A 21,253-nucleotide genomic window follows, 5' to 3' on the forward strand; every position below is an offset into this window, starting at 1 on the left:
ATGGTATCACCTATCTTGTTTCATCTTATTATAGTGTAATAAACGTTTTAATTTTTATTAAAAAATAGGCCACGTACCTCCAACCTAACCGTATCAATTCATTATTCTCTCTCTAGTTTCTCTCTCCAGCTTCCCTCTATATATATATAGATGTATCCCTTCTTCATTCTCTGCATTCCTCCCTACAAGTCTCGTATTGTTGCAAGTACACCCTAATATATTTATTCTCCAAAACAATGGCTGCAACTACTTCTTTCATCATCTTCATAATCATGATGAGTGTCGTAGCAACCACAAATTCTCTACCTTTTGTGGTGTTCCATGGTAGTCAACTTCTTATTCTTTCCCAGTACATTCTTTGATTAATGATCAGTTGCATGCATGTACTTTATTAGTAATTTATATTTATATTTATATTTATATTTAATTTCAATGGCCCTTACGCTTCTTTTTGTTTTTTGGATGAAGTTTAGTTAGTTAGATAACTAATTAATCACCATTCATTAAAGAGTTTGAGGAGGTATGAGACCAGCTAGTTTATTGTTTTCGTGGGAGCATTGTGCTTCACTTTTTATTTTGTTTTTTCAATTAAAATGCTTTTTCTTTTGCATTAAAAAGTTTGTGTACTTGTGCATGTCGCTAACTCGTTTGGCATGCGATTTGTTTTAGGTATTTTATTTTTGGTTAAAACAGAAAGAGTATTTTTGTTGTAGGAGTGTTTTGAAAAAAAAATTGAAAGTACGTTTGAAAACAATATTTTAGACGTTTTGTTTTTGACCCGTGTGTATGGTTTTGAGCCATAAACAATTGTCAAAATAAAAAAAAAATAACTTTTTGGTATTTTAATTTTGGGCTAGTATTCATGAAGTGTTTTAGCACTGGCCATACCAAACATGTTTTTGTTACTAAAATCGACATTGTAATAACTCAAAAATAAAAAAAGCAAAAATAAAACGCATGCTAAACGGGGCCTTAAGGGTTATAACCATTTTTGCTCACATTGTATGTGTTTATGTTTTGTTGTTTTCAGAGTATTTTTTTCCTTATATATAAGCTTTAATATTTAATTTTTTGATTCATTTTCAAAAGCAATCCTCTTACAATTTTGTTTGCAATCATTTTTGTTTCTTAATTTGTGTTGCAGGTGGTGTATGGTAGCGAGGCAAAACACTAAAATTTTTTATTGTGATTTGAATAGTAACGTGTTTATTACTAAAAAGATCAATGCACAAATTAAAAACACTAAATTGATATGTCCTAACAATTTTTACACGGTAACAAAAACACGGTGGCAATCTTGCAATACTTTAAATTTTTTATTTTTATTTTTATCAATCTTGTAATATGTACTTTTTTATTATATATGTTTTTGTTTACAAAAATTTTGTAACAAATTTTACATTATATTGCCAATCACTATTAAACATACTTTACAACAAAAACATATACGTTATTTGTGTTTCAAATAAAAACATAAACACAAAATAAAATCAATTGCCAAATATACTCTTATATATCCTGTCTTCAGGGACGGACTTATATGCCCCCTGAATTTTTTTTTTTTTTTTTACTAAAGTACCTTACTATTTTTTCTTTATTTCACTATATATTCATAAAATATTACTATTGTTCCTCTAAAATTATTTTAAAAAATTATTCTTTCCCTTCGCCTAATATTCTGAGTCCGTCCCGCCTGTTCTGAGTTCTTTCATTGCCTAAATATATTTTCAACACGAAAAGTAGTGAACCTTTCACATCATTATGTTACTCATATTTAAAGAATTAATCATACTGATGCTTTGGACCGAAGAGAAAAGTTGAAGTGATATGCAATCGTTGGAAGAATTGAGATGGGACTGATTTGCTATCCCTTCAGCTCGCCGCTTCAGTCTAACTCTAACTCTAACATATTTAAATATGGGTAAAACGAGTTCTAGATATATTTAAAATGCCCCACTATATGATAATATTCTTAAATAAAATTATAAGAGTTGGTCAAATTTTGTACAGGACTAAAAAAATAAAATAAAATAAAAGTTTGACCGACCATATAAATAAATTTTATAAAATTTTAATTGTAAAGACCAGCGTAGTTAATTTCAAAAAGCAAAAATTGCATTCGAATGGGCTATTTGATTATGAAATTAGAAATGTCGGTCATTACAAGAATGGATGAAGTCATGGATCATATAAACATATACAGTATTATATATCTAATTTCAATTGTAAACTGTTCATATGCTTTGACAATGATATCAATTACTTCTATAATGCTTTAGTTTACTCAATTTTTTCATGGAAACTGTGAATCTATGGTCCGAATTATTTATATATATATATATATTTACCCTTTTTTGTGAAAATTATGGCAGGTATTGCAGATAATTGCACTGATAAAGTCTCAATTATAACTCAGAAACTCACTAATTGGTCCGGTTCTGAAGGATATTGCATGTACGTTATAATTTTACATTTCAAAATAAATGTCTCCCATCTAATTTTTTTAAAAAGATAAGTTTTAGTATTTAATTATTATTATTATTTTTAATGTAATGATAGTTGTATTTCACTTTCTTACATTTGCACTTCAATTTAAAATTAAATAACTCTTCTACCCTTAACTTGACAAATGAATACTCCATAATTGTTTATTTTCAAATTATACAACTAGCCTTCTTAATATGATTGGTCTCTCATTCTCTCTCTCATCTTTAATATTTTCGGTCCCTTTGACAGCAACAAACCCAATATATATATATATATAAATTATCTGATTTGAAAGTGTTTAAAAAAAAAAAAGGGACAAAAAAGGTTCTCTCGAATAATATCTATTTTGACAAAACTCAAAAATACAAAACAACAAAGAACCAAAAATAAATAGTTATCTCAATTTAATAAATTTTCTCTTTTGAAAAAAAAAAAAAAAAAAAAAAAAAAACAACAACTAATCTCTATTGAATAAATTATCTGTGTTGAATAAATTATCTTTTTTGACAATTTTATATTAAAAAATATAGTACACAAAACAGAAAAAGTATAGTACATAAAATAAAAAAAAATTACTGCTATTGAATAAATTATATCTTTTAACAAGGCCCCTCTACCATCTCTTCCCTCCACGGCATAAATAAAAAATAAAAATAAAAAAGAAAGTAAGAAAGAAAAAAAAGTATTAAAGTAAATAGATAAAGTAATTTTTTTTTTTTAAGTTTATACCTGTATAAAGGATAACTCTGGTATTTTAAAATAAGAAATGGTGCATTAATAAATTTAATGATCTTTTTGTCATTTTATTTAGAAGATAAAAGCAAGTGGAGTGCAAGTGTAGAAAAATGGAGTGCGTGTATCCTCTTTTTTATTTATATATTGCATTGATAGTGATTGATTATCAAATCTATCCACTGGTCGATATGGATGTAATAATTTACTTTTTATAATTTTAAAAGGTTAAATTGGTAATGTTATAAAAAATAATACTTTAACCTTTTAAATGGGACAACGAAAAATAAAAAGGTGGATAATTATTTTGAGGCGAAAAGATATAAAAGTAGAGTATGTATAAACCTAATCTCTTATGGTAGAATTTACCATGTGACTTGGTTCATAATTTTTGTTACATTATTAATGTCTCATTGTTTTATAAGCATCAAGGCTGTGGACATGTGGTCTGGTGATATATCTTCTCTTTTAAAATGGAATGTTAGAGGGTTAGAAAGAGTAATATACATACACACACACTATATGACTTTTTTACTGCTTTCAATTGATTTTCTCTTATTGCATAATTAATTTTCTCATTTATTTGTTCGTTTTGAGTGAGCCCTTAATATTTTTGGTTGATTACTGAATGTAATTTGATTTTTTGGCTCACATTTAGAGAAATTGGAGATGGATACAACAGTTCCATCTATATGCCCCTTATGAATCAGGTGATTTTTTTCTTTTAGTGCAAGGAAAGTTGTCAATTATGATATATATATATATATATATATATATATGCCTCATGATTTATGATTTACTGGAATTAATTCTTAATTAACACACTTCTTGTGTTGCATAATGTTTTTGCAGACGACAATTGCCTGTGAAAAGGTAGTAAAACTGTCAAGAAATGTGTTTGCTTTATTTTCGTTGGTTTGGCATTACAAGTTCGGATTTTCTAATTCAACTAGTACTTAATTTCTTTAATTTACAGGTCAAGAGCATGAGTGAACTCAATGACGGTTACAACATAGTTGCAATTTCTCAGGTGACAAGGAAGTGTTGTTGCAAATTTTTATTTTAATTTTACTTCATTTCATCAAGTATAATTTAATTTCCTAACGGATTATATATATACAGTTTCATTTTTTTTTCATCCCCTTCTAATGATTTTATCAAACTATAAATATTTGTGTTGGTTTTATAATTTGTACATTTAACTGTTTTGCAGGGTAACATGGTAGCTCGAGGACTTATTGAGTTTTGTGACGAAGCACCTCCTGTGAGAATTCATTATTTACAAACTCTGATTTAGTTTTATCATTGCATCCAATATGGATGATGCTTAAAGCATTTCAAGAACTAAACTACTTTTGAACAAACAAAATCATTTCAAGTATTGGTTTGGTTGGACGTTTCTTTGTTCATGTAAAATATATATATATTTATTTTTATTTTTATTTTTTAGTGTCCGGTAAAGGTTTAGGCGGAGGTTAAAATCGAATCCATCAAATGAGATATATAAAATAATTTGTCGAAAATTGAAAAATAAGTTATTTTTACTAGATTTTAATATTTTTTTTCTTCGTGAATATTTTACTACAATCAAACATCAAAAAAAAAAAAAAAAAATCGAAAAATATTTTACTATCGGAGCCAAGTGTTTGTTAGCCAGTTAATAATAGGCCATAGGAGCTCCAAATCATTTCAAGAACTAGACTACTTTTGAACAAAACAAAGTAGAACAGATAAGGAAATTATTGAGTACAAACGTACACTCGTAAGGTTATGAACTTAGAATATATATTGAGACATTGCAAATTTAGACAGCTTCAAGGAATTTTATTCAGATGGTCAATCTTTGAAGAAGTTGATTTAAAATCCAAAAACAGGAGATTTATAGGTCTTGCGTTGGCATGCTTTGCTCTCTTTGATCATGTTCTGAACGTTGGTAAATAAACCATAGAGATCAAAGAATTCTAGAAAAACAGGTGTTACTTAATTAGTGGCCTAATCGGTAGAGTGGCGTAGCTCATCTAGTATGTATACCCGTATTCAGACACTTCGGGTTAGAACACTTCATAAATGTACATCTACTACTTTCCTTGTCTTTTTCTTGTCCATTTTTACGTTCTAGTACTCGATCTCCTTATTCTGTGGCACCACTGATTTTCTGTTTTCTGTCAACATATGCAATTCAATTTTATGTAACTTTTTTTTAAAAAAATTGAAACAGGTGAAGAATTACGTATCATTTGCAGGTCCTCAAGCTGGGGTAGCTTCTCCTCCTTGTGTAAGTGCTTCTTGTCTTAATGCATGCAAATTTCTTTTTTTCAACTATTTCTCTAATTCAGTTTTTTTTTTTTTTTTTTTTTCAAACTATATGCTAAAATCTTTATTGTCAGATCTTAAATTATTTAGGAACATATTCTATATTGGTTCTGTGGTAAAATTTAAGTTTGAAATAGTCTATTAATTAGAAGAACTTTATGGACAAAATGTAAAAAATATTTTGATTGAAGCATTAATTACTATTTGGTTTGTGTGTGTGTGTGTGCGCGCGCGCAATTTCCTCTTCTACACATGCACCCCTATTAATTGTGCAGTCTTGCTTTGATATTTCTGCAGTCTGAACCGGAGGTGTGCTCGAAATTGGACACCTTAATCGAACAACTTGGGGTTTACAGCCAATTTGTACAGGTCAAGATTTCTCTTTTTAAGGTTTCTTATATTAATATTAATTTACATTGCAACGGACATTCAATCAGATTTTCGATATGGGAAATATTTTTCACCACAATTTTTTTCTTTTTTTTGGATGAGAAATAATTTTTTTCATTCCTAGCTGTTTGTCACGATTTCATTGTGTTGTTTCTTAATTTCTTGCCGTTTTCTCGTGGTTTGGCAGACTAAATAACATTTGATGGTGATATATATATTGCAGGAACACTTGGCACCTGCGGGTTATATTAAAATTCCAGATGTAAGTAATTAAAATTGTTTTTTAGGTGGAAATGTTGCTAAAAATTTGTCCCCAAAACTTGATCATGATTCATGATATGCATAGTCCATTGACTCAGTCGTGCTTAAATTAAATATGTTACATCACAGCTTGCCCTGTTATTAACTCTACATGGCCTGCTATACACACACATAATTTTCATTCCTTATTGCAACGTTTCATATATATATATATATATATATATATATATATATATATATGTGACATCAACAACGTGTACTACATTATACATACATTGATATGATCCTTCTGGCAACTATAAGCTAGAGCTGAAAACACAGGGATTTCTTTTTAATTTCCCAGGATATTCCTGATTATTTACGAGGAAGTGAGTTTCTTCCAAAGCTCAACAATGAACTCGCTATTTGTAGAAACTCTGCGTACAAGGAACGGTTTGCTAGCTTGGATAATTTGGTGCTTATCATGGTACGCACGTACTATTACGTTGAAGAGTACTTGTATTTAATTTTCAATACTTGTGTTTGGAGTTAGAAAATGTTTTCAGTTTAGCAGTGATGATGCCTCCTTTTATGTCTGTATTCTGCATATATATATATATATATATATATATATCAGTGTGATCAAGACGAAGTTTTGGTACCTAAGGAAACCTCCTGGTTTGGGTTTTATCCAGAAGGGCCGGGTTGGGCTAACAGTACTGTTTTGCCAGCAAATGAGGTAAGTATATATGCATGCTTGCATTTTATAAGGTCCGGTTTTAATTTATATGTCTAATTATATATGCCAACAAAACTCAATTCAAGTCCAACCTTAATTCTGTATTCTCTTGTTCCTTTTTTTTTATTATTTATTTTTATTTTTTATGTGAATCTTCTTCCGCGAAGACAATGCTGTACAAAGAAAATTGGATCGGTTTGAAAACCTTGGTTGAAGCCGGAAAGGTTCAATTCGTAAATGTGTCAGGACGGCATGTAGAGATTTCTGACAGTGACATAATAAAATATATTGTACCATACTTAAACGGGTCTGTAACACTCTCAATGGTAGAATCATCGTCCTCATCAATCTGAAATTTAGGATAGACCTGAATCTGCTGCATACTCTTAAGGTAATGCAAGTACTAGTACCATTTCCGTGTAAACCAGTGACTAAATAAATGGGAATTTATTTATCTTGTTTGTATTATTATTGTCTGTATTATTGTGTAAACGTTTAAGTGTATGCATCTTGTTTGTATTATTATTGCATGCATTATTGTGTAAACGTTTAAGGGTATGTATTATGTTGGTTTGGAACTATTATATATCTTCGTTGTGTGAATGATAAAGACTAGCTTCTAGTCAATTATTCATGTTATTACTGTTCATCATTAATATAATCTTTTTCTTAGGTATGGTAATTAACAAATTATCCATAACAATATGTGATTTAAATAGATATATTGATTGCACAAAAGAAGGCATCAAACTTTTTCCAAATGGTTGTTTTCAAAATCTGTGGGAGTTATTATTTGTTCAAAAATAACTTTTAAGTTTCTCTCAACAATTAATGTTTTATGATCGATCTTCTCAAATCCGGCTCGGTAACTTGTTCCACAGGCAGGCACTGTATCAACTAGTATGAAATCAAAATTGCAAAGTTCACAATATATGTATATATATATATATAATTTGATGGGATTTCAATGTATATGTGTACCCTGCACATTCAGTTGCAACGGTTGCATCTTTTGAATGATCTGGGTCTTTATTTGGGCCTTAGATTGTGTTGTACAGACCATTGGTCCAGATTCAAGCCTCCTTGGATAAGGTCTTTCACCTTTCTATTGGGCCTTGCATTGTTTTGTACAGTTCATTGGGCCAAATTTAAGGCTCCTTGGATAAGGTCTTTCACCTTTCCTATTGGGCCGAAAGGCCCATCCTTCTGTTGCCTATCTCAGGCCATCTTTGTACATATTCATTCATTTGCTTAAATTTCCCGGGAAAAGGTCAAAAGTAGGGGACCCAGAAGAAGCCGAGTAGTATGATCATTGCCTCCGGGACGGACCCAAGGAAATTTTTTATTTTTATTTTTACTGTTATATATTACTATTTTTTCCCCCCCAATTATATAGCAATGTATAATAACAAAATTTTTAAAAGTCACATTGATGCGTTCCTGTGAGCAACTCATTGTCATGTCTACTTACTCTGACTAAGGACCGAAAAGACAAATCCTTAAAATTCTGTACAAATATCAAAAATTAAACTTTGAATGAAAACAATATCTCTTAATTTGATCATGTAAAGCGGGGTCCCAAAGCCATTTAACTTGTGCACGTTGAGAAAAATAAAATTAGAGGCTTTTTTTTGGTGTTTCGTCCTACATTAAATAGAGATAAGCACATAAAGATGAGTTTTGTGTTCGTACGTAAAAACAATGAGCAAAATTAAAGCTGTTAAAAAAGAGAATAAATGGTTCAATGGCATTACAAATAAATACAGAAGAATAGCCAGAGAAAGGTTAGAATAGTATAATAGAAACAAAAAATGGAATAAATTAAAAATAAAAATGGAGCTTCCAATAAAAGATGATGAAAAAAACTTGAATAGTGTTTTGGCTGTTATTTCTTAAATAAAAGGATTTGATTAGATGTATACAGTCATGTTTGACGAGCTATTAAGATTTTATTTAGATATATTTTAATTTGATTTTTCATATTAAAATTATTTTAATAGATAACAACATTTTAATATGACCTATAAATTTTCAGTCTTTCAAAATATAATTATAATTATAAATTATTCTCAAAATATTAATGACACGTGATTAAATGTAATAATAAATAGTAATGAGACCTATTGAAGTAACTTTACTTCTATTTATGTAATAATATATAGTAATTGATTGATTGCATCAACCACATGACATCAATAATTCTACACTAAATTCTTAATTTCAGTACCAAGAATGATGTTTTTTTTTTTTTTAATAATAATATTATTTTTTATTTTATTTTATGTTTTGACCCTTTTTTTCTTCTTTTGTACGGAGTATTTTTTACATAGACGTCGTAGCCCGCACTTAACCGTATCAATCCATTATTCTGTCTCTACTCTCTAGTTTCCCTATACACATATATATATATATATGTCAAACTGTGTGTGTGTGAATGTGTGTGTCTAGCCTTTTCATTCTCTTCATTCCGTCTCTGCAACTACCACATTGTGGTAAGACATCTTAATATATATTTTATTGACCAAAACAATGGCTGCAAAAACAGTAACACTACTACAAACTATATCTTTCATCGTCTTCATAATCATGATGAGTGCCATAGCAACCACAAATTCTCTACCTTTCGTGGTGTTCCATGGTAATCAATCTTCTTATTCTTTGTTAGTTCTTTGATTGTTTATCAGTTTTTCCTTTATTAATTAGTTAATTATTTGTATATATTTATTTATTTATATTTTCAATGCCCATTATTAATTCATTCAAAAGATTGAGGAGGTATGAGACTAGCTAGTCTATTGTTCGTGTTAGCATCATTTTATTTTATTTTTTTGTGCTAAAATGCTTTTTCTTTTTTATTAAATAATTTGCATACAGGTTTTTGATCGCATGGTATATGTTTTATGTTTTGTTGTTTTTAATTTTTAATTTTTTTTTTTTTCTCATGTGGTTTTAATTCTTTGATTCATTTTTAAAAGCAACGTCCTTGTGCTTCTTGTGTTTACTTGTCTTAAGTTGAAGTAATAACAGTCGTTTAGCTCACCTCTCCAGTTTAAGAAAATCAAAATAAAACGATTTAGGTAGTGTTTAATAAAATTAAAAATTTAAAGAGTTGAATTTTAAGTAATAAAGTTATTAAGTGTTAATTAAAAAGAAATATTTTTACCTTAAGCTGCGTTTACCCTTTTTATTTATATTCAAATTGCCTCATTAAACAAATTTAATTAAAAATGTTTAATCTATTTAGAATTAAGTAATAAATTAAATTTAAAAAAAAAATTAGAATAATGATTGTTAGCTATTTTCTCAAATGAATTTTTCTAGTTTAAGGATTTTTTTTATTCCTTTGATGTAAATGATAAATTCAAATGTAAAATCTATCCACTATATTAAAAAATAAAAATCTTAGACCAGACAAGCAAATGAGCCTAACAATCATTTTTGAGTTATTCATGTTAAAATGCCCCTGCCATGAAAGGCCAAGTCAAAATACCCTTTAAAAAAGAAAAGAAAAGAAAAAGAATGATACCATTCTTTGAGTAAAACAAATGGGATTCAAACATGGACCCCACTTGTTCATCAAAGAAATTCAACCTAAAAATTATTATATCAATCATCGGTTTCAAATAATCAGTTGATATGTAACTAAATAAGTTAGTTTTATGTCAATTTTATTTATATATTAATATATATTTAATCAGAATTTGTCAAAAAATAATTAAAGATAATGAAAAATTGATTGGACTATGTGACATGCTTGTTATAAATTATATTTAAAAAAAAAAAATATTTACCTGTATAAACCTGCATAATTTTAATACTCCCTTCGTCTCAGATTAAATGTCTCTTAGGAGATTAGAACTTTTTAAGGAGACATGTAATTATTGCGTTATTTTCTCAAAAATTACAAAATTAAATATATATATATTCAAGTTTGAAATTTTTTAAAATTTTAAGAGTCTTTATGAAAAGATATAAAATATGTTGTTAAAATTTAATAAATGAACAAGTATTTTGGAATAATCTAAAAAGAAAAAATATACAACTATTATGGGAAGTATCAAAAAGCAATAGAGTTTATGGATACTACTGTGGTCATAGCCTTTTCCTTTTCAAAAGAAAAAAAGAATCCACATTCTAAGGATTTATTATATCTAAATATTAATTTCTATAATAAAAATAGAAAATGGGCCATTTGATATGTGGTTCAAAATTGAAAAAAAAAAAAAAAAAAAAAATCAAATCTTCCCTCAACTTTGATAAATAGTTAAATACGGTACACATGAGCCTCTTAACAGATGAACAAAAAGACGATTTTGCCCTCCGAATTAAAAAACACATATTACACTCTCTCCACCACCACCGCCGTCGCCCCCACCAGCAGAAAATCTCTCTATGCCCTAGCCTTCACCACAACCATCTCCAACCGCCTCCATAAATTCCTCTCTCTAATTCTCTCTGTTTCATGTCAGATTCCGATTACAAAAACTCCCGACTCCGGCGCCGACGCAACATTAAACCGATCAAAGCCTCAACCTAACAAACCCTAATCGACAAACCCTAACCGACACGACTTGCGCGGTTGAAGAAATCGTAAATTTTTTCTTTCGTGTATAGGTGAACCCTACCGGCTCATGCACCGCCGTCTGCGTCTGATGTCACTGGACTGGTTTGCGCCGATAGTGGTAGAACCGCCGTCGCCATCACTGTATTCGGTGATTGAAAGTTCAGGACAAATTAATAAATTCAAACAACAATATGCAAATGCTGGGATTAAGGTTTGTATGTGATAGTGTTGATTTTTGTTTTTGAAATCAGAGTATCAGGGAAAAAGAAGAAGCAATGAACGAATAATTGGGCGGAGTGAAATTGATTTTTTGCGATTAAGAGTTTCGGGTGTCAGTCGGTTGGGAAAATTAAGGTAATTTTAGTCATTTGGCATAGTTTCAGACCACGTGAGTTGCATGTGATCTTCTACCGTTTCATTTCAAACGGCGCAGTGACCGAAGGGGGTCTTATGCAAAAGTACTATAGTTCAGAGTGTAAACTACCATATTTTTTCACTGTTCATTTTCTTTAACATTGATATCATAATATTGGGGTTGTAACTTCGGCGGGCCCAATCCAAAATAAACCGAGCCCAATTTGAAATTTTGTGGGCTTAGGCAATATTTTTCTAATTTCGATTTGAGCCTGGGCTAACAAGCCCGCCTAACCCGCCCGCGTTGCAGTCCCTATATCATATGAAGTACTACCTCCGTCCCTTTTTAATCGTATACGAGGTGCACAATTAAAAAGCAACATGGTACTACTTTTATAATATGCTTCGGTTCTTTAATTCATATTCTTCTTCTTTTTTTCACATAAAAAACAGATATTCACTAATTTTGCTGTCTTTCCCATTTTGTCATTTCCCAATATTACTATAGTTGGTTGATGATGGTTGTTATATCTGAGGAATGCCTAACACATAACTTGAGCTTATTTTCACTTGGTCACACATGACTTGAGCTTATTTTCACTGGGTCTCTTTCGAATATGGCTTCCTTACCATGCATATTTTACAAGTAATACGTAGTATAATATTTCACGAGAGGCATTGAATAAAAGAGTTTTGATATTTTGCAATTTAGCAGCTATCAGCCTACCTTGTAGACATATATTTACCTTCCTTTTTTCTTTTTTGGATATTATGGCAGGTATTTCAGATGAGTGCAGCAGTGTTAAAGTCTCAAATTTCACTCAGAAACTCATAAACTGGTCCAGTTCTCAAGGATATTGCATGTATGTTCTTACCACTTAGTAAATGTATTAGGTCAATGCTATACAAGTCTAATTTGAGTAAGCCAGATTGGCTTGTGGGACCCACAAGTCCTTGTGAGCGACCCACTCGGTTGAAGAATAATTTTTGTCATATTTGTTGATGTCCCGTTATTATATAAGCTTTTTTGAGTAATGATATTTGGAACGAGATACACTCAATTGGGTTCCACATTCAGTGTAGGAAGCTTTGGTCTCCTCATTTCCCAACAGGAACCTACAGAAATGGAGTTTAGTTTCATTAATTTTTCCCATAATTTTCCTCATTTATTTGTTCTTTTTGAGTGAACACGTAATAGTGTGGGTTAATAACTGGATGTAATCATTTGATTTTTTTTGGCTACATGTAGAGAAATTGGAAATGGAGTATTGGATTCCTGGTTTATGCCCGTTATGAATCAGGTGACTTTTTCTTGTTAGTGCCAAGGAGATTTGTCAATTATGATGTCTCATTATTCATATTTGACTTGTATTCTTAACAAACTTCTTGTGTCGCATTTTTGCAGACAGCAATTGCTTGCGAAAAGGTGGTAAAACTGTCAAGAGATGTGTTTGCTTTTCACTGGCCTGGCATTTGAAGTTTGGTTTTTTTTTTTTTTACTTACTAGTTACTTTTTTCGATTTGCAGGTCAAGAACATTAGTGAACTCAGTGATGGTTACAACATAGTCGCAATTTCTCAGGTGACAAAGAAGGGTTTTCAATTTTTGATATTTCACTTTATTTCATCAAGTGCAATTTAACTGCTAGCTATTATTTTTTGAAAGCCCACCTTGAGGACCTTATTTGCCCTACTAGCTCATTTTTTAGTTTTGGTTGTTATGGGAATATTAGCATTTATGGAAGAAGCTACATTATTTATATTTTTTGGTAGCTCAAGGTTTTCTAATGGAAATGTGCCAGAGATGACCATTTTTTTTCAAGCAGTTTTACTTATTGCCTTCAACCGATTCCAATTTTGTCAAAATCCACAAATATTTGTAATACATATTAGGGATTATATACTAGGTTGAATACTCCGTTGTGATTGAGTGTTATTTAAAATGGCTAGTGTTGCATCTAAAAAAATTTTTTTTCTACTATGAAAAGAAATACAATGATATAAATATTGCAAACTAGAGTAAAAATGAGAGAGATATAGTAAAGGAAGAGAAAGGGTAACAACGTAGTATCAGCAAAAGTAAATGGTAATTTATTTATCTGGGCTTTAAAATATAACAATACCAGAAAATATTAAAGGAATGTCCCTGGCCAAGTCGCCACCAACTCAGGACGTATGATGCGAGACTAGAAGATTCAATACAGGGTTAAATGTAAATATTTTATTCTTTTGAAGATTGGAATCATGTGAGGCAGTTTGGTCTATTTGTAGATATGTTCAAGGTATTCTTTTAAAAATTCTTTTGTTGAAGAGAACTTAGTACCTTAATGAAATTCTCATTGGGATTTAATACTTGACTTTGAGAGCAATTGAAATGTAATTGAATAGTAGCTTTTCTATAGAGATCTTATTTGTCCTAAATGCAAGTTTTGTCTGTAGTATTTATTAAAACAAACGTTCCTTTTATACAGGGACTTTGTTGGCTAAAAAATTTCTAGACTCGGATTCTTCCTATTATTCTCTTTCCCTAAAATAAAAAAAATAGGATTCTTCCAATTATGGTTTGATGCCTCAAACTTCCTTAACAGTAACTAATAGCGAAAGCTTACAGCATCTTACTATGATTTGCTATCACAATGAGGTGCTATATCCCTTAGCTGCACAATCAGAGAACAGTCATTTTAGTACTCAGACAAGTTGCTTGGTGAAGGATGGAGGATTGTGCAAAATTTTGGGGGCTTTTGTTTTCTCATTTGCACTCCCGAGTGATCGTTTCATTCTAGTTCAATTATTTTCCCTTCTAATGATTTTATCAAATTGTTTCTCACTTCAATATTTGTGTTGTTTTTATGATTGGTGCATATTGGTGAACATTTAACTGTTTTGCAGGGTAACTTGGTAGGTCGAGGGGTGGTTGAGTTTTGTGACGGAGCACCTCCTGTAAGAACTCTGATATAGTATTTTTATTTGATAATCCTTCACATAATCATCAATTCTGAACTTGCTACTTCACTAATCACTTTTAAATTGAATGTTTTTCCTTGAACAATGCCACCCCCTGTTTGACCGTAGATCCTAACTTTTAATGCATCCAGATATGGATAATGCTTATAGCACATTATTCCATCTTATTAGTATCAACAAATGATGGACTTTTACATGGTGGTGATTAAGTCTCTGTTACTCTGTTAATGGCTCTAGGAGCTTCCTATCATATCAAGAAGTAGACTTTTGAAAAAGAGTATAAAACAACAAGATGAAGAAATTCTTCAGGACAAATTATTTTTAGGTTATGAACTTACAATATTGAGACATTGCAAATTTGGACAGCTTAAGGAAATCTATCCTCTCTCAGATAATCAATCTTTAAAAAGAGTTGATTTAAAATCCAAACATGAGGAGATTTAGATGAGAGAGGGAATCAGGTGAAGAAAAATGTGAGATTAAGTAGATTGTGGAGGTGCAATACAAAATTCGTTAATTGGATTTTGAATCAACGGAGGAATGATCTTTATTGAATTGCTCCCTCTTGTAGAAAATAAAAATTTTGGTAGCTCATAAACTCTTGAATAATACAAATATTGCTCACTTGTAGTGGATAAAAATAACAAGAACAATCATAAGGTTCTTGCCAATTTTGAAAAATCTTTGTTTATGAGGTATGCCTCCAGTTAATATGCAGGTAACGAGGTCAAAGCACCTTTTGCTTTCACTTAGTAAAATGTGCCCCAAAGAATAGAAGTGTGGAGGCTTTCCGTGCTCTCTTTCATGTTGTGATCGTTGGTAATAAACCGTAGAGATCAAACAACTTTAGAAAATCTATATACAGAGGATCAACGTGGTTGCTCTATCCAAAACCGTGTGCTCTTCCAGGGTATAAGAGTTCATATACATCTATTGGTTTCCTAGTCTTCATTGTTGTTCATTTTTCTCTTCTAGTACTCTCATTATGTGGCACCATGCTGATTCTCTATCAACATACGCAATTCAATTTTATTTAAGTTTTATTTTTATTTGAAACAGGTGAAGAATTTCATATCATTAGGAGGTCCTCATGCTGGGGTAGCTGCTCCTCCTTGTGTAAGTGCTTCCTTTTCAGGGGAAGAATTATGATTTAAATTGAACGTAACAAAGTCTTAATACATGTATGAGAATTCAAGTGTTGCGAAATGAAAAAGAAGCAGAAGCCTTGTTCATCTTGTTGCATACTTGAGAGGGGAAAATGAGTTTCAGCATCTCAACTTACTACTGAGAAAACCAAATCCTTGACTTATATGGAATAGAACCATAATGTAAATCATTGATCATGTAAAGACGGACAAAAGAAGTTGGTAAAGTAAAGGGCTGAAGCATAATATTCATTATCATACCACTGAAGTAATTATCTTTCAACCAACCACTGTAGCCTAGTGGTATTTCCTCACCTTCCAAATATAATCTTAAGGATTCAAGTCCCCATAGGGGTAAAGGGGTGTGTGAGTTTCAACTAGTTAACAAATAGTAACTATCTTTCACATTTTATCATATATTAAGAGGATGGGCTTTTGTGCCACGGTAAGGTTGCTCCATTGTGACCTGAAGGTCACGGGTTTGGATCAAGGGAACAACCTCTCTAAATGCGAAGATAAGGTTGTGTACATTTGACCTTCCCTAGACCCCGTAATGGTGGCAGCCTCGTGCACTGGGCTATCCCTTTTTTATTTTATCATATATTAATTGTAGCTTATACTAATCTCTTTAAACCATATGCATTCATCACCCCTTTTTCTCTTTCGAATCCATTAACCTGAAGTCTGTCTTGGCCTTAATTTTATTGGTAATTCAAGTGCCTTTCGTTTTAAATTTCTGTATAATGCCATGTTCTTTTTGTTATCATGATCCGTAGCTTTCCCTTCACAATCAATTAATGTTTTATATTAAGTAATAAGATTAAACTAGTATTTGCCATGGTGTTTGGAAATGCTGGTATCCAATAATCACCATTTTAGCTGGTGGATTGAGGTTTCTTGTATAAATCATGGATATGTTGCTTTGAAGAATATCAAAGTTAATTTAATTTGCATCCCAAGGATTCAATGCCTCTTCATGAGGTTTATCTACTTTGCGTAAATTTTGATGTGTCTTTAATGTTGCTTCACCAAAAAACATCCTGATATTCAGTTCCACTGTAACACTCAAAAGGAGTACAAAGCAATTGCATTCCTTTGCCACAAGATCTAGCTTGCCACAAGTAATTGAATGGCATACAATTATTTTGAAGAAATTGACGATCGAAATGCTCTCAGTCACTCCAGAACTTCAACTAAATTTCTAGAAAAGCAAGATCTAGTGGCAAATTTTATTTTGAAAAAATTGCTGACGAAAATGCGATCACTTTGGAACTTCAACTAAATTTCTAGAAAAGCAACATCTTGTGGCAAAAGAACACAAGTGCTAAATAGTTACAAGCACTTGAAATATTGAGTCCCTGCCCTCTATAATAACTTCTTCAACTGCATGATTTCCTTTCAAATATTTCTCCAATATCAATTTTTTGTTTAAAATATATACTAAAATCTATTTCTTGGTTGGATCTTAAATTTTTTTAGGAATATATTCTATATTGGTGCTTTGGTAAATTTAAGTTTGAAATACTCAATTTATTAGAAGACCTTTACTGACAAAATGCAAAAAGGATTTTGATTGAAGAATTAACTACTATTTAGTGTGTATGTGCAATTTCCTCTTCTACTCACTCCTATTAATTGCAGTCTTGCTTTGATGTGTAGTCTGAAGAATCGGAGTGCAAGATGTTGGAGGATATACTTGTGAAATTTGGGGTTTACAGCAAATTTGCACAGGTCAAGATTTCTCTTTTAAGGTTTCTTATAATCTATAATTTTACATTGTAATATTCCATCAGATTTTCGAGTCGGGAAGTAATTTTTTCACCACAATTTTGGATGAGCGATAATTGCATGAGGTAAAAAAAAAAGCGTTTCCAGTAGTGGAGTTTCTCTGGTAGTATCACTCCCCTCTTTCAAATATTTTGGCATTTGAATTCTTAATTTCATACTGAAGGACAGGTTCATTCCTCTTTGTCAATGTTTCATTGTCTTGTTTCTTTCTTGCTCTTTTCTCTTGTTTCAGACTAAATAAAGTTTTGTTACCTCATTTGATGTGACTGCAGGAACACTTGGCACCTGCGGGTTTTATTAAAATTCCAACTGTAAGTAAACTACTTTAGTTAGTTATGATATCATTAGAGATGCTGATCTATTAGGTGATGTGTTGCTAAAAAATTTGTTCTCAGAACTTCACGATATGTAGTTGATTGACTCAATTGTGCTGGATTAAATGTTAGTTTATGCTCTACTTTTTCATCTTTTCATTTGATGACTTCTTTGTTGCCGTACTCGTGTTAATAAAAGGTACATCACACTTGCCCCGGTAAAAACTACATGCTTGCTATTTATTTGTGAATGTATATAATTTCATTCCTTGTTGCAACCTTTCATATATGACATTAACAACTACATTGATCCTACTATAAGAGCTGAGCACAAGGATTTATTTTCCCAGGAAATTGAAGAGTATTTACAAGGAAGCAAATTTCTTCCAAAGCTCAACAATGAAATCAGTAATAGTAGACACTCTATTTACAAGGAACGGTTCACTAGCTTGGAGAATTTGGTGCTTATCATGGTAAGTTGAAGAGTTCTATTTTGTTTGCTCAGCATCTCTGCACTCACTAGGAATGATATAATTTTCAATAGTTCCCTCTGAAGTTGGAAAATGCTTTCAGTTTGGTGATGCTTTCTTTGTCTGTATTCTGCATCAGTTTGATCAAGACTCAGTTTTGATACCTAAGGAAACCTCCTGGTTTGGGTATTATCGGGAAGGGTCTTTGGACACTGTTTTGCCTGCAAATGAGGTAATGTTTGCATTTTATTGTATAATGCTGTCTCTGTGGTTAGTGTCATTCTTCATTAGGCTTCTTAAGATCTTTTGATAGAAATTGCTTAATATCAACAAATTTCTCCAAATTCTTGGGAAATTAAGGAGCTCATGCTTTGACAAAAATTGTTAAGGTGTCTCACTATTTGCATTCTAAAATTTTTATCATTGATGTCCACATAAGGTGGGAATAAATGTTCCAAAGAGTCTATCTTGTTTTTTTGTATCGTGGGTACCATCAGTATGTCATGGATGGAGCAAATCGGAAAAAATGTGCTCTTGCTGCAAAGAGTTGTAAAAATGGCCGTGATAAACATAAATTTTGTCAAATCCCGTGATAAATTAATGCTCATTCTCAAAGATGTGATACAGAATGATTGTCCTGGAAGAATCGACCACAAGTAAGGCATTCATCTGGGTTCTAGAGCATTTGTAATTTTTGATTGGCGAACTTTGGAATACACTGGGCCATTAGAAAGCTAAGGAAATCCAAAAGTTGGTTGTGTGGGCCATAATAATGGCAAATAATATTTAGTTGTGAACAATTTGATCATGATCGTCCAACAAACACCTGTCCTACAAGTGTATTCCTTATTGGTTCTAGGACTAGCACTAGGGTTGCGAATGAAACGGGCTATTTATGAACAACTCGGGCTCGGCTTGCTTGTTAAGCAAATGAGCCAAGCTCGAGATCGATAGCTTGGCTCGTTTAGTAAACAAGCTAATCCTGAACAATATTGAGCTCGACTCGTGTAGGCTTGTGAACATAAACTCGTGTAGTCTCGTATATGTTCGTGAACTTAAGCTCATATAGGCTCATGAAAGCATTCATAAGCATAGGCATGTATAAGCTTGTCTAAGTTCATGAATAAGTCAAAATGATCTTGAACACGAGCTCAAATCGAGTCCTAACGACTGATATTAAAAAGAGCCGAGCACGAGCTCAGCTTGTTGAGCTTGTCACGATTCTGTGCCGAGTCCACAAACGAATGAGCTGAGCCCAAACAAACTCAAGTTCGGCTTGGTTCATTTGCAGCTTAACTAGCACACTCATGAAAGGAAAATGCTTCCTTTGAGGTTTAAACTTGAGTGATTTCTCACTTTTCTAAGTGTCGGTGAAAAGGTCACGGTTTAATTTAGACATCTTATATGCCTTTAATTAGTCATGCAAGTCCATTTAAGTCCAACATTAACATATTTCTTGTTTTTTTTACCAATAATCCATGCAGACAACACTATACACTGAAGATTGGATCGGTTTAAAAACGTTGGTTGAAGCCGGAAGCGTGAAATTCATAAATGTTTCAGGAGGGCATGTGGATATTTCTGACAATGACATGAAAAAATATATAGTACCGTACATCTGACGCTTCTTAGACCTTGCAATGATGGGAACCTTGTGCACTGGGTTTTGCCGTTTATTTTTTACATGAATATGTCTAAACCTCTCACAATGGTGGAATCATCTTTCTGTAGTCTTGAGGTAATGCAAGTCCAGTTCCTGTAATTTCTCAATACACCTCGCACTTGCGAGGAACGATGTATTACATTTGTAAATCTTCTCCAGTCTGGCTAGATAAACTAGTCCCACAGGCAGGCCCTATATCTACAAGTATGAAATCAAAACTGAAAAAGTCTCACAATATGTATACATTTGATGGGGTTTTTTAGAGCTTGCTTTGTTACAAACAAGTCAAGCGGCTATAAATATGATTTGCTTCAACTTGAGGACATTTTCCTAGTCCTAAATATCCACTACACATTCAGCCAAGTTGTCTTCATGGGAAAAAATTAATCAAATTGATCATATTGCTAGAAGTAAGCAAGTGCTGAAGAATACATTAAATTTTCAATGTATGTGTGTGGCATTTAGATTTTTCAAATGCTGTTATATATATCTATACATCTATATATATATATATATTCCCCGGTAATTAAGATAATTTTGTAGATACGAGGAAACAAAAATCAACACAAAGCACATTAATTTGATGATTTTTAAGTAGCCCATTGCCTCTACCTAACACATAAGCACAGAGGTAGGTTGCTACTTGTATTAATTTGAAATGCAACACCTAACGGTCCAAAGGACAATCCAATGTTAAAATAACTTCAACCCTACCTAGCTTATTAATTGATGGAGTCTAACTCAAGCTGGATTTTGCTGACCCTATTCAATTTATCATTTAGGTATTTTAATTTTTTTTTATAAATTTTTTTCTTAGGCCCTTTCAGGTTAAGTGAAAGGAACGTTTTTCAGCTGTTTTGGAGCATTTAATTTCAATTTCAGGGTACCTGCTAAGGTAAAATGGTGTTAGGTAAATGGTAAATTTAAGTACAGAGTAATTTTTGACTGTAAACCCTAACCTAAACCCAAGAAATATGTGTGTGTGTGAGAGAGTGAGAGTTGCATTGTTGGTGCCTGGGAAGTGGAAATTATCAACTGACTGTAAGACAAACGTTCAGCATCCCTATGAATGTTAGTTGGCGCTTTTGACC

General features: G+C 31.7%; 2 protein-coding genes across 3 annotated transcripts; both read left to right on the forward strand.

Annotated features, from left to right (window-relative positions):
- Positions 1 to 236: 236 nt before the first annotated feature.
- LOC132278264 (uncharacterized) lies at positions 237 to 7,254 on the forward strand. Its single transcript, XM_059780065.1, has 12 exons — positions 237 to 324; positions 2,373 to 2,454; positions 3,878 to 3,929; positions 4,072 to 4,092; positions 4,196 to 4,249; positions 4,433 to 4,483; positions 5,438 to 5,494; positions 5,830 to 5,901; positions 6,146 to 6,184; positions 6,527 to 6,649; positions 6,800 to 6,901; positions 7,069 to 7,254. Exons 1-12 carry the CDS (start codon positions 237 to 239, stop codon positions 7,252 to 7,254), a joined length of 927 nt encoding a protein of 308 aa, XP_059636048.1.
- Positions 7,255 to 9,317: 2,063 nt separating this feature from the next.
- On the forward strand, positions 9,318 to 20,519 carry LOC132276452 (uncharacterized). 2 transcript variants are annotated; one of them, XM_059777878.1, is made up of 12 exons: positions 9,318 to 9,539; positions 12,598 to 12,682; positions 13,069 to 13,120; positions 13,225 to 13,245; positions 13,347 to 13,400; positions 14,708 to 14,758; positions 15,842 to 15,898; positions 17,587 to 17,658; positions 17,988 to 18,026; positions 18,380 to 18,502; positions 18,639 to 18,731; positions 19,984 to 20,519. In XM_059777878.1, the coding sequence occupies exons 1-12, from the start codon at positions 9,431 to 9,433 to the stop codon at positions 20,119 to 20,121; spliced, it is 894 nt and encodes a 297-aa protein (XP_059633861.1). In that variant the 5' UTR covers positions 9,318 to 9,430; the 3' UTR covers positions 20,122 to 20,519. The 2 variants fall into 2 exon arrangements, with proteins under 2 accessions (XP_059633861.1, XP_059633862.1); XM_059777879.1 differs by lacking the exon at positions 9,318 to 9,539 and adding an exon at positions 11,208 to 11,676 and having other exon boundaries at positions 19,984 to 20,517.
- The last annotated feature ends 734 nt before the right edge of the window (positions 20,520 to 21,253 follow it).

The sequence above is a fragment of the Cornus florida genome, unplaced genomic scaffold, assembly GCF_030987335.1.
Source record: "Cornus florida cultivar Cherokee Brave unplaced genomic scaffold, ASM3098733v1 CherokeeBrave_3.0.0_Hap2_Chr10, whole genome shotgun sequence".
NCBI lineage: Eukaryota > Viridiplantae > Streptophyta > Magnoliopsida > Cornales > Cornaceae > Cornus > Cornus florida.